This window comes from Papio anubis, chromosome 11 (assembly GCF_008728515.1).
Source record: "Papio anubis isolate 15944 chromosome 11, Panubis1.0, whole genome shotgun sequence".
NCBI classification, from domain to species: domain Eukaryota; kingdom Metazoa; phylum Chordata; class Mammalia; order Primates; family Cercopithecidae; genus Papio; species Papio anubis.
Genome location: NC_044986.1, coordinates 65854636 through 65867716, shown reverse-complemented (window position 1 = coordinate 65867716; position 13081 = coordinate 65854636). Strand labels below are relative to the sequence as shown.

At 52.0% G+C, this 13081-nt stretch overlaps 1 protein-coding gene and 1 long non-coding RNA gene across 2 annotated transcripts; one reads left to right on the top strand and one right to left on the bottom strand.

The window, feature by feature from the left end:
* Nucleotides 1-581: 581 nt before the first annotated feature.
* TACR2 (tachykinin receptor 2) lies at nucleotides 582-12737 on the top strand. Its single transcript, XM_003903847.5, has 5 exons — nucleotides 582-1654; nucleotides 2433-2627; nucleotides 8428-8581; nucleotides 9964-10160; nucleotides 12136-12737. The coding sequence occupies exons 1-5, from the start codon at nucleotides 1263-1265 to the stop codon at nucleotides 12392-12394; spliced, it is 1197 nt and encodes a 398-aa protein (XP_003903896.1). The 5' UTR covers nucleotides 582-1262; the 3' UTR covers nucleotides 12395-12737.
* LOC108587620 lies at nucleotides 6563-8521 on the bottom strand. The gene is made up of 2 exons (XR_001906418.1): nucleotides 8435-8521; nucleotides 6563-6802 (listed from the first exon to the last, which is right to left on the bottom strand). It is a non-coding gene; the product is annotated as an uncharacterized LOC108587620 (long non-coding RNA).
* Nucleotides 12738-13081: the final 344 nt, after the last annotated feature.

Sequence of the window (13081 nt, the reverse complement as noted above, 5' to 3'; positions counted from 1 at the left end):
ACAGTCAATGACCAGGAACAGGTATCTTGGGGCAAACCTAGAGCAGCTTCTCAGGGATTAAAACTCCAGCTTTTCTGTGGTTCCTGGAAGAGCCCTGACTTTGTCCTGAGACGGTGGTTCTCAAAGTGAGGTGCTGGCTCCAGCAGCATCAGTATCACCTGGGAACTCGCTGGAAATGCTCCGGGTTCTGGCTTCTCCTCCTAGAGCGCCCAGAGCTGTGGGGTCCTCCTTTGGGGCCAGAAACTCCAATCATAGTTTTTATGTGCCAACCCCTGTGCTAAATAGACTTTGTGTATATTATCTCATTTAAAATTCACAAATGTAGCGTGAGGTGCATACCATTTTTTCCTATATTTTTCAGATGGGGTAGACAGAGCTCAGAAAGGTTAAGAGACTTGCCTGGAGTCATCAAACCAGGCTCAAACTCCTTCTCTGTTCAGAATCACTCTTTAAACGTAGCTCCTGTCCTGGGGTGAAAGTCAACACCCGCCAAGAGCTGGGCCCTCCGTGCCAGCCCCATCTCCCCCAGGTCTCTCCCTGCCTCGGCAGCTAGTCCTAAATCTTTCAAGAGACAAGGCCAAGCAGGGGGTGGGGCCAGGGGTGGGAGCCAAAGCCCCACCTCGTGAGCAGGCAGTACCTCTGCCAAGGCCCCCTGCCGGCCCTGCCCCAGAGAAAGGCAGGGAAGCTGCAGTGAGGGCTGGCAGCTGGAAGAGCCCTGAGCACCCAGCCCCCAGCCCGGCTCACACCCCAAAGCCTGGAGAGAGGCTGCTGCGCCATTGACCTGTGGACTCCAGAGACTCCCGCAGTGCATTCCTCTGGTCCAGAAGGTTTCCTGGATTATGTGATGAGAAACCTGGGTTCGAACCCTAACTTGTCACCAACGTCCTGAGTGACCTGGGCTGTCCCGTCCCCTCTTGGAATCTCCGTCTTCCATCTCTTCAGCGAAGGGGTTGACTTATAAGGATGTTTTCTGCTCTAACGCTGTGATTTGAATTTTGTATTTCTACGAGATATTCGAGAAGTCTGGCCAGCAGGATGGAATCTGAAATAACAATGGTTCTGGACTGGGCTTTGTGCTCAGCGCAACTCATCTTTGCCTGAGACCTAGGAGTGGTCCCAGGCTCTCCTGATGTGTCACCATGCTTGGCATCTGCTCCTCCCCTTGCCCCCATATACCCATGCTCTGAAGGGGAATTCTCTTCCATAGCAAATCCGGGAGGAGCCGAGGAGCCAGGCCCTTTGTTCCAGACCCAGAAGCAGCCATGGGGACCTGTGACATTGTGACTGAAGTCAATATCTCATCTGGCCCTGAGAGCAACACCACGGGCACCACAGCCTTCTCCATGCCCGGCTGGCAGCTGGCACTGTGGGCCACAGCCTACCTGGCCCTGGTGCTGGTGGCCGTGACGGGCAATGCCATCATCATCTGGATCATCCTGGCCCACCGGAGGATGCGCACAGTCACCAACTACTTCATTGTCAATCTGGCGCTGGCCGACCTCTGCATGGCTGTCTTCAATGCGACCTTCAACTTTGTCTATGCCAGCCACAACATCTGGTACTTTGGCCGTGCCTTCTGCTACTTCCAGAACCTCTTCCCCATCACAGCCATGTTTGTCAGCATCTATTCCATGACTGCCATTGCTGCCGACAGGCAAGAGGGGCCTTGGGGAAGCTGGGGGGAGCCTCCTCACTGAGCTGGGGCTCAGACAAGGGTGTTGACATACCTGTGGTCACATAGCATGTTTGGGTAGAACCAAGAGAATGGCCTCCCAAATCTGGTCATGGTCCAAAACTATGAATCTGGAAGGCGGGGGGACTGTGGAGCTGAAGAAGGTAGACTGAGGGTTAGACACAAAGAAGGACTTTGTATTAGATGCACTAGACGGGTTGTTCAAGTCTGTAGGGGAAATGGGCGATGTTTTAGCGATCTTCTAAAGTGTTCTTTGTTTTGTTGTCTTTCTTTCACTCCAAAGAAATGTCTTATACTTTTTTTTTTATTATTCCAGATAGATTACACAAGGGGAAAATGTTGAGAATGCTTGCAATTACAATCTAATAGGGCCAATTATTTTCCCAACGCTGCTCAGGGCTGAGCTTCAGGCTAATGTTGGATGCTCGGTCTTGCCCTGAGATGGGCTTCCAGGGTGGCTTTCTTGTGGCCCTCCAAGGGCATGTCTGTGCCCAGAGGGAAATGATGGGCTCAGGTACCTGGGCTGGGGTTCCAAGGCATCGGTGTGCTGTGTGGCTGCGGGAAAGTCACCAGCCCAGCAGACTCTCTGCAGGTCGGCTGAGACTATGACATCGACAGATGGCAGCAGTGCGGGGAAGGGCTAGAGGGCGTGGGCCTGGGTTGGGAGAGAGGGAGACAGGGGAAAGGGAGCTGGGCTAACAGGAGGGCCCCTGCCACTCATGCTGCCCTCTGCTCACAGGTACATGGCCATCGTCCATCCCTTCCGGCCTCGGCTTTCAGCCCCCGGCACCAAGGCGGTTATTGCTGGCATCTGGCTGGTGGCTCTCGCCCTGGCCTCCCCCCAGTGCTTCTACTCCACCGTCACCATGGATCAGGGTGCCACCAAGTGCGTGGTGGCCTGGCCCGAAGACAGCGGGGGCAAGACGCTCCTCCTGTAAGGCCTCTGGGGGATTGTGGAGGGCAACTGTGTGTGCGTGTGCACATGTGTGTGTGCACACGTGCGTGCATGCATCCATGTCCATGCATGTGTGGTGTATGTGCATAGGTGTACACATGAGTGAGTGTACACGGGATTATGCGAATATAGCTGTATGCTTAGTAAACAACACACACGATGTAGCCGATCTGTTCTTAGCACTTTATAGATGTTGACCCATTTAATTCTCCTAACAATATGGAGTATGTATTATATTATTATCATTACAATTTTTTAGATGAAGAAACTGAGGCACTGAAAAACTAAGTAACATGCCCGAAACCACACAGCTAGTAATTCAAATCCAGCTAGGGATTCAAATCCAAGCAATCCTGCCCAGGACCCAATCTCCTCACCACTCTGCTACTCAAATATGCACCCATGCATCCTTAGATAAGGATATGCATGCATGCACACGTGTATGTGACTGTACATGTCACATGCACACGCGGCACCCATTTCTGCCTGTGTATGCACGTGCAAGTGTGTGGGCATGTTTGTAGAGGTGCGTGCACTCGGGCACATGTTAGGGACATGTGTAGGCATGTGTTTGGGGGAGACTCTGTATATGCTCAGGCCACAAAGTGGCAGGAGACTGAGGCAGAAAGCGTCCACGATGAAGCCTGGGACATTTTCAGGCTGCTGAGGTGGGCATCACAGGCTGGAGGCAGGGAGGGCAAGGTTAGAGGGACTCAGGTATGGCCCAGCTGCTGTGTGACCCTGGGTGAGTCCTTTCTCCATTCTGGCCTCAGTTTCTGAGGATCTCACATTGTGTCTCTGGAGTCCCCAGGCACTGAGCCATTGCTTGGTAGAGGCTAAAGAACTGACTGGGGTTCTGGGGTCAGTCAGGCCCATAACGTGGCCTGCTCCCGCCTGGCCCGGGGATGCCTCACACTCACATAACCTCTGAACCTCTGGCTTTCTTTCTCTAAAATGAGGATTCATAGTAGTACCTTACTTTGTGAGTGTCAGTGAGATAGTGTACGTGAAGCCCTTACTTAGCACCATGCCTGGCACAAAGCTGGTACCCAGCATGTGGTAGTTTAAATAGGGGACACATGAAAACACACCTGGAGGTGACAGATCCTTCCCACAAAGTGTCAGCTGCCCCAAGCATGAGGGTGTGCATGGTCTGAGGTGAGGGCTGCCAGGTAGCCATGGCAACACACTTCTCCTCGAACACCCTCCCTGCCTGGTCTCCATCTGTCCTGAGCACCTGCCAGGAGAAGGCTGCTTTTGTGGGTTTCAGGGCTAGGGAAAGTGCCGTTCCTCTGAGAACTCGTTCTTCTGAGAAGCCGTTCCTGGGAACTGCCCAGGGTCTCTGATCTCTCCGGGCACCCCCACCCTCTCACAGAGAGCAGTTTCCATATATTTCTGGCTCAGGAAAGGGTGGAGAGCAGAACATATTGACACCGGCCACTTGGAGGCGGTATTTCTCCACCTTAATACAGGACCACTGCGCGCGCCAACTCTCTGGGAACAGCGAGTTCCAACCCAGATTCTGGCAACCGGGAAGAACAGGCAGGCAGGGGCGGGCTAGGAAAGCCATACTTTGGTGTTACTTAAAATTCCGAAAGGATCTGGGGAAAGCCTGATTTTAAGTATGAGAATGTGTTATTGTTTTTCTTGGGGGAGAGCTAATTTAGAGATTTAGTATGAGGGCTCCATCCCCACAGGCTCATGTAACTGTGTGTAATTAGGAATCTGATGAAATTAAAGATGCCCTCTCCAGGAACACATGCACACACCCCCAAAATCAAAATACAAAAAGACTCCCTTTGGGAGGCCGAGGCGGGCAGATTGCCTGAGGTCAGGAGTTCAAGACCAGCCTGGCCAATGTGATGAAACCCCGTCTCTATTAAAAATATAAAAATTAGCCGGGCATGATGGCGGGTGATCCATCCTCAGCTACTTGGGAGGCTGAGGCAGGAGAATTGCTTGAACCTGGGAGGCAGAGGTTGCAGTGAGCCAAGATCACACCATTGCACTCCAGCCTGGGCAACAAGAGCGAAACTCCGTCTCAAAACAAAACAAAACAAAACAAACAAAAAAAGGTGGCCCCTGGGACTCTCTCCCTCTGCCTTCTGCATGGAGACCTAGCCCAGGGTGAATTCCTGTCCTGCACAACATCCTGGGAGCAAGCAACAGAGGAGTGTGGCTCCTGCTAAGGAAGGACTTAGAGATGGCCTCCTCCTTTTACAGATGGGGAAACTGAGGCTGAGGGAAAGCCCTGACTTGCCTAAGATCATGCTTTAAACAAGAGGCTGGACAAGAGCCCTGTTCTGACTCCCACAGTGCTGACCCTCAGAAAAGGGGAAATTGGGTCATGATTAAATCTGTAGACTGATATGACACAGACTGCCTGTGCCTCTCTGGGCCTCAGTTTCCCTATCTGGACACCGAGACAGGGGAGCCTGTTGATCCTCACTCTGTAAGGTGACGGGCCCTGGCCTTCGTTGCCTTTCCTCCCCTCTTATCTGCTTCACACTGGGGTTCTCAACCCAAAGCCTACTTGAGGATCAGGGAGTCTAGGAGTGCCTGAACCTCTTGCAATTGGCATGTTTGCACAAGAACCCAAGCAGAATTCTAAACACAAGACTTTAGGAGAGAGATTGACTGGAGCCTTTATAATCACCCAATGGGTTCACCTTGCCTGCTGCCTAGACAGAACTGATTTATCAAGACAGGGGAATTGCAGTGGAGAAAGAGTAATCAGGCAGAGCCGGCTGTGCAGGAGACCAGAGTTTAATTTACTCAAATTAGGCCAGGTGCGGTGGCTCATGCCTGTAATCCCAGCACTTTGGGAGACCAAGGCAGTGGTCAGGAGTTCCAGACTAGCCTGGCCAACATGGAGAAACCCTGTCTCTACTAAAAATACAAAAATTAGCAGGGCGTGGTGGCAGGCATCTGTAATCTCAGCTACTTGGGAGGCTGAGGCAGGAGGATCACTTGAACCTGGGAGGTGGAGGTTGTGGTGAGCCCAGACCCCGCCACTGCACTCCAACCTGGGCAACAAGAGCAAAACTCCATCTCAAACAAAAACAAAAACAAAATCAAATCAGTCTCCCTTAGCATTCAGGAATCAGAGTTTTTAAAGATAATTTGGCAGGTAGGGGATTGGCAAATGGAGAATGCTGATTGGTCGGGTTGGAGATGGAATCATATGGTGTCGAAATGAGGTTTTCTTGCTGTCTTCTGTTCCTGGGTGTGATGGCAGAACTGGTTGAGTCAGATTGCTGGCCTGGGTGGTGTCAGCTGATCCACGAGTGCAAGGTCTGGAAAATATCTCAAGCACTCATCTTAGGTTTTACTATAGTGATGTTACTCCCAGGAATTTGGGGAGGTTCAAACTCTTGGAGCCGGAGGCTCCATGACCCCTAAATTAATTTCTATTCTTGTAGCTAATTTGTTAGTGCTGGAAAGGCAGATTGGACCCCAGGCAGGTAGGGGGTCTTTTCGGGAAAGGGCTGTTGTCAATTTTGTTTCAGAGTAAAATTATGAACTGAATTCCTTCCCAAAGATAGTTCAGCCTACGCCCAGGCATGAACAAGGACAGCTTAAGGGTTAGAAGCAAGACAGAGTCGGTTAGGTCTGATTTCTTTCACTGTCATAATTTCCTCCGTTATAATTTTACAAAGGTGGTTTCACCATGGGTCCCCTTCCCTTGGGGTGGCAGCACCTCTAGAAAGGGGCCCAGCAAGGCCAGCACGTGGCAGGTAGATGCAGGAGGTTTGGGAACACCTCAGTCCTCCCAGTAAGAAAGAAAAAGTCATATGACAGGACCAGGGGTCTCAGGCCCCTTTGGTGGAATGTTCCAAGGACTCTGTTCTATGAAAGGGATCCCCGAATGCCAAAGGAGCTGAGACCCAAAGAAGGAGGCAGAACAAATCCAGTTTGTTAGTATTGGGTGATTTATTGAGGGAATTTACAGACAGAAGCAGGATCTTGGATGGCCACAAGACAGGTGGAGCTCTGCATTCTCACTCCCCAGACGCAACGCTTAGATACCATAGGGAAAGGGTATTCGTGCTCCAGCAAGACAACGAAAGGCAGCCCTCCAGAACAGGCAAGAACGCTATGTGCGTCACAGCTCACGATTTGTGGAGTAACATCAAGGTTGACAAGTTCTTTCACTAGGAACAGTAAATAAAGTAGAAATCAGAAGGCATTCACAAGACTGGAGTGCATCAGAAGTCAACACGGGGGAGGGCACCCAAGATGGAGTCACTTTTGTCTCCACAGGCTCCCACTGCAGATCTGCCTGGGAGTCAGTCCCCAGCCTGCAGCTCATCAGAGAGAGGTTGCAGTGTCATAAACCAGAGATCTAAGGACTGGGGACATTGTCTTTTTTTTTTTTCCGACAGGGTCTCACTCTATTGCCCAGGCTAGGGTACAGTGGTCCAATCATAGCTCACTGCAGCCTCGATCTCCTGGGCTCAAGTGAACCTGTTGCCTCAGCCTCCTGAGTAGCTGGAATTACAGATGTGCCCCACTACGCCTGGCTAATTTTTAAAAATTTTTTATAGAGATAGGGTCTCACTATCTTGCCAAAGCTGGTCTCAAATTCCTGGTCTCAAGCAATCTTCCCATCCTGGTCTCCCAAAGTTTGGGGATTACAGGCATGAGCCACCACGCCTGGCCTACACTGTTTCCAAAAGGAAATGAAAAGCCTCAACACAACCCAGTGTCCTCCCTGGGGACAGAGTAGGAAGCCATGCAGTGGTACTCTGCACCACTTCCTCAAAGATGGTATGAAAAGGCATTTGCTGACACAAACAGGTTCCCAGCCAAATGCTGATGACCGTAAGCAGATGACACAGCAGCATGTGATATACGGCGCTTTTCCACTGTCCCATTCCCCCACAGCGATGTTGGTACAGATGGAGTCTTATTAACACCAGTCATTCTATCCATCCAGACAGATACAGATTATATATATACACACATACACATATATATACACATACACACACACATACATATACATATACACGTACACATACATATACATATATGGCTATACTGTAGGATACACTCCAAGACCCCCAGAGGATGCTTGAAACTTCAGATAGTACTGAATTCTCTCTCTATATATGAATACTATGTTTTTTTTTCTCAACGTATCTATGATAAAGTTTAATTTATAAATTAGGCACAGTAAGAGATTAACAATAACTATTAATAAAACAGAACAAGTATAACCATATACTGTAATTAAACTTCTGTGAATGAGGTCTCTCCCTCTCAAAATATCTCGTGGTACTGTCCATCCCTATTTCGGATCCGCAGTTGAGAGGGGTAACTGAAACCCGGGAAAGTGAAATTCCCATCAGGGGTGACTACTATTCATGCATATGATTCTTGAAAAAATATGCCAGATATTAATGGTTAATGTTAATAGTGGTGGGAGTGGGATAATTTTACTGCCTCCTTTGTGCTTAATGGTATTTTAAATTGTAAACAAGTTACTTTTTAATTTGTTTCGCTCATTTTTCCTTTTTTTGACACGTGTCTATCACGTGGAAGGACGCAGGGCTACTGCTGGCGTCCCTTTTGCAGGGGAAGCCGTCTCCTGGCACACAGGCTACCCAGTGTCCCCTTTATTTTTGTTTAAATCAAACCAAGTCCCTGGAAGGCGCTCAGGGTGGGTCCGGAGGGGCGGCTCCACAGTGCCCGCGGGGTCCCAGGACCAGGCACTGGCCGACTTCGGCGTCGTCCCCGGGCCGCCCGCTGCCGAGGCCCCCGGCTCTCCCTGCAGGTACCACCTCGTGGTGATCGCCCTCATCTACTTCCTGCCGCTCGCGGTGATGTTCGTCGCCTACAGCGTCATCGGCCTCACGCTCTGGAGGCGCGCAGTGCCCGGACAGCAGACCCACGGTGCCAACTTGCGCCACCTGCAGGCCAAGAAGAAGGTAGGAGCGGGGGCGGTGCCTGGCGGGGGCGGGGCTGGTCCTGGCCCCGCCCTGGGGAGCCGCCCTTGAGGTCTCAAGGCCGGTCCGCGAGAGGGCGCCCGGGAGAAGCTTGCGGAAGCTGCCTTTGCGCGAAGCCTGGGGCCAGAGCCTGACCGCGTTCCTCCCAGGCGGGCAGATTTCCCTTTGGTCTTTGGCCACACACAAAATTAAAGAAACTTCCCAGAATGTTAGGGGAGTTAGGGACTCCTAAAGCCCCATAGAATTCAGATACCCCCAAGAATCTTAGAATGATAAAATATTAAAATCTTAGACTGAATAATCAGAATGTTGAATTTGAGAAGCCCCACAGAACTATAGAAGGTGCCTAGACTATCACAGGAGAGCCCTCAAAGGCTGGAACTACGGACCTCAGAAGTCGTGGAGACCGGATTGTTGTCCAGCTTCATCAAATCTGTCTCCAGTTCCTTCCGGAAGTGCCAGTGTCCCCCTACTCTCTGCCATCCAAGGCCCCCCCGAAGGTCCTGATGTAGCCCTCTGTGTCCCAGACCCCCTTCACCCTCCTCCAGTCCAAGTTTGTCCTTGCCCCCTTCCTGCCAGGCAACAGGGGAGGTAATGGGTTAACCACATCATGTAGCCAGGTCAAAGCCACGGCTTCTCACCCAATAGTAGGCATCTTTCACAGGTGGTTTGGGGAGGTAGCTGCACATGGGCGCCATCTGGTGCCCCTCATGGAGCACTGGCCTCCATCTGCTCCACCCTCAGGGTCTCAGCCCAGATCCTACGTGAGGATCAGGGTGCCCAGGAACCCCCAGACCTTTTGTAATTGGCATGCGGGCTGCCGAGCGGTGCAGGAGTGTGCCTGCAGGGGCCAGGCTCTGAGGAGGGGGAGGTCCGGGAGCTGACCCGTGGGCAGAGGCAGGGGTCCCTAGTTGGAACCTCACAGCCCACAGAGAGAAGGGCTGTGCCCATACAGATCCCAGAGAGGGGGTGACCTGGGAACGCATAGCTGACACGGGGGCTCCCCTAGGGATGGGGTTAGGAGAGAGAGCTCAGCCACTCTCCAGGGAGGGGGAGCTGCAGTGAATCAAGGGGTCCCAGACACCTCTTGTAGGAAGTGGCCATTGAGCTGGGCTTCAAGGAGTGAGGACTTCAAAGGAAGGATAGCAGTGTGAGCAGAGGGACCGGCCTGAGCAAAGGTCCCTGAGGTTGGGGGCTCAGGAAGGTCTGGGCGACACATGCTCAGGGGCCTGAGTAATAGAGCTAATGGGGTCTGAGTGTGGAGCGATTCCCAGGCGGGCTGAAGGGGTGCTTTACGTCTGCCCTTGGAGGGCTGGGGCTGGGACTTGGGCACTGAGAAGTAACTTGAGCCTCTCCTGGACCAGTTTGTGAAGACCATGGTGCTGGTGGTGGTGACGTTTGCCATCTGCTGGCTGCCCTACCACCTCTACTTCATCCTGGGCAGCTTCCAAGAGGACATCTACTGCCACAAGTTCATCCAGCAGGTCTACCTGGCACTCTTCTGGTTGGCCATGAGCTCTACCATGTACAATCCCATCATCTACTGCTGCCTCAACCACAGGTGAGCCCCCACTCCAACCCCACCCTCTGCCCTCAGAGCTCCACTGCCCGGCCCCAGCTGGGCTCCCCTGCACAGCTCAGGCATCCACCCTCCTTCCTGCTGGAGCCTGTGGCCCTGTTCCCCCAGCCTATACGAGAAAGCCGTCCTCACACTCAGCCCCCAGCATAATCCTCCCTCTGGCCTGGGCCTAGCTTGAGTCCCCATCCTCCCCAAAGCCTCACCCTGTCTCCCAGGCTGTAGCTCTAACTGTCTGTTACTGCTGGCTCTTCTGGGTTCTGTGTCTGGGGTAAGGAGAAGAGAGAAGGGAGGACCAGAGAGATGGAGGGAAGGGGAGCATCAGAGAGAGGGGGCGGGACAGACAGACGGCGGAAAGAAGAGCCAAGTAGCGGGAGGGAGGGACTGACTTCTGTTCTAGTATTTTCACGAGCTTCCTACGGAGGGCTTTCCTGGAGCCAAGTGAGCGGCACCCATCTGGCAGTGGAAGCAGGGATGGGGGCTGGGGCCAGCACAGAGGGGGGGACAGGCTGCTCCCTGGAAAGGTCACAGTGCATGCCTTGTCCTCCAGGGGCTTTCAGGGTAGCTGAGAGGTGACCTTGGCAGAGACAGCCAGGAAGGAGAGCCCCAGAATCTCACTCTCCTGGCATCATCTGGTTTCCCTAGCCCTTGTGATTCTGAGGAAATGAGTCCCAGAGAGGGACCTGCACTTGCTCTGGGGCACCTGGAGAGGTGGGGCGTGAGGAGCCAGGCAGGAACTCAGCCCCAGGAGTCCTGCAGAGCAGGCCTTTCAGCTGCAGAAAACCCTGAAGGTGGGACAAGTAAGGGGCAGTGAGAGGTGGACACAGTCTCACCTCAGTGAGATAATGATGTGGGCGAAGTTGGCCTCAGACCTCTTTGTTTGTGTTTTTTGTCACCTCCCTGGCCAGGTAGCCAGGCTACTCATAATGCCATTAGGATCTTTGTTGCTCAGACATTTCACCCGCCTGGGGCAAGCCAAAAGGAAGTAAGGAGCTATGATTTTTTGCATGCTTACTGAAGGGTTCTCCTCTATCTTCTGAGAGGGAAGTAGATAATAGGAGAGAAGCAGGTGTCATCCCCACTCTACAGATGAGGAAATGAGCTTCAGAAAGGAAGATGCTCCCAAACTCATACAACAAACAGTAAAGCCAGGACTCCATATGTCTCCAAGGCCTGTCATCTTATCCTCACACCACGCATTTCTTTTAAAGACTTGTGGGATTGAAAACCTGGAGACAGGGACTCGACATCAGGGAGGGGCCACCAGCCTACTGTCTCTGTGGGTTCATCACTCTCCTGCTACCCAAGGGAGATACAGGGGTCTGAACAACACCCCAGGCTCTACAAGATCCTGACATCGCTTCTGGATCATTCCCCTCTCTGAGCGGCCGGCGTTCCATTTCTGCTGATTTCTTCCACCCACTGTGTGTGCTTGCTCTAAACTCCCATTCAGTGCTGCCATGGGGAGAGCTATTTGTTTTCAGGCAAATGCACCAGAACTTGGTGGCTCCAAGTGTGGGTTTTTCAATGCAGTCCCCTTGGGAAAAGCATCCTTGTTCTCCCAAGTTGCCAAAGCTTCCATTGTGTTTTAGCAGGAGGAGTTCTGACTCCTCCCTTAGAAGCCAGTTAACAAGTCAAACAAGAATATCTGCTGGTTTTGTGTGGGGTTTTTTAGTAATTATGCTGGGGTGTTTTTTTGTTTGTTTGCAATAACAGATGACCTAAATCAGCTTAGTCACCCACTTCATTCACTAGACCCCACGCCAGAACACTCTGGCAGTTTCCAAAAATCAAACTCACCCACGAAGGCATCTCTCAAGAGCCCCTGAGCTGTGGGAGGCTCTTGGAGAGAGACAGTGACTTTCCCCTGGAAGGAACTCAGTTTCCTAGGGGTGGGGCAGTCACATCACAGCTCCTGTGCCCCTAACTCCCTGGCTCAAGGTGCCCCTTGCTCCCCCAGGTTTCGCTCTGGATTCCGGCTTGCCTTCCGCTGCTGCCCGTGGCTCACACCCACCGAGGAAGATAAGCTCGAGCTGACTCCCACGCCCTCCCTCTCCACGAGAGTCAAAAGGTGTCACACTAAGGAGACTTTGTTCATGGCTGGGGATGCAGCCCCCGCCGAGGCTACCTGTGGGGAGGCGGGGCGTCCCCAGGATGGATCAGGGCTATGGTTTGGGTATGGTTTGCTTGTCCCCACCAAAACTTATGTTGAAATTTGATCCCAATGTGGCAGTGTTGGGAGGTAGGGGCTAGTGGGAGGTGTTTGGGTCTTGGGGATGGATCTCTTATGAATAGATTAATGCCCTCCAGCTGGAGTTAATCCTCACTCTTGTGGGAATGGACTAGTTCCCAAGATAACAAGTTGTTAGAAAGAGTCTGGTGTCCTCAGTTTCCCTGTCTTGCTTCCTCTCTCACCATGTGATCTCTTTGCACAAAAGCAATTCCCTTCTACTTTCCACCATGACTAGAAGCAGCCTCAGGCCTTCACCAGATGCAGCTGCCCAATCTTGGATATTCCAGCCACCAGAATCATGAGCCAAATAAACCTCTTTTCTTTATAAATTACCTAGTCTTGGGTATTCCATCTAGTCTCGGGTATTCCATGAAAGCAACACAAATGGACTAAGACAGGTGCCTGCTGAACCCTGAAGCCTTGTCTGGCTGCGGAACAAGGTGTAGCACCCTTTGAGAAGTAGCCAATCGAGAAGACCGATCTGAAAGTTCAGCTCATGCCCATCTTTCAGTACACCAATGCAAAGACAACATGGGGCCAGAACTCCAGAAAGGATGCTGACTCTAAGAGGACTCAGCCACCCATCTCAGAGAGCACTTCAGGGAATCCAGTAAGGGTCAGAAAAGGCAGTGTGAGCTGATATTTATCTAATCTAGGAGATGCAAGCTCAAAT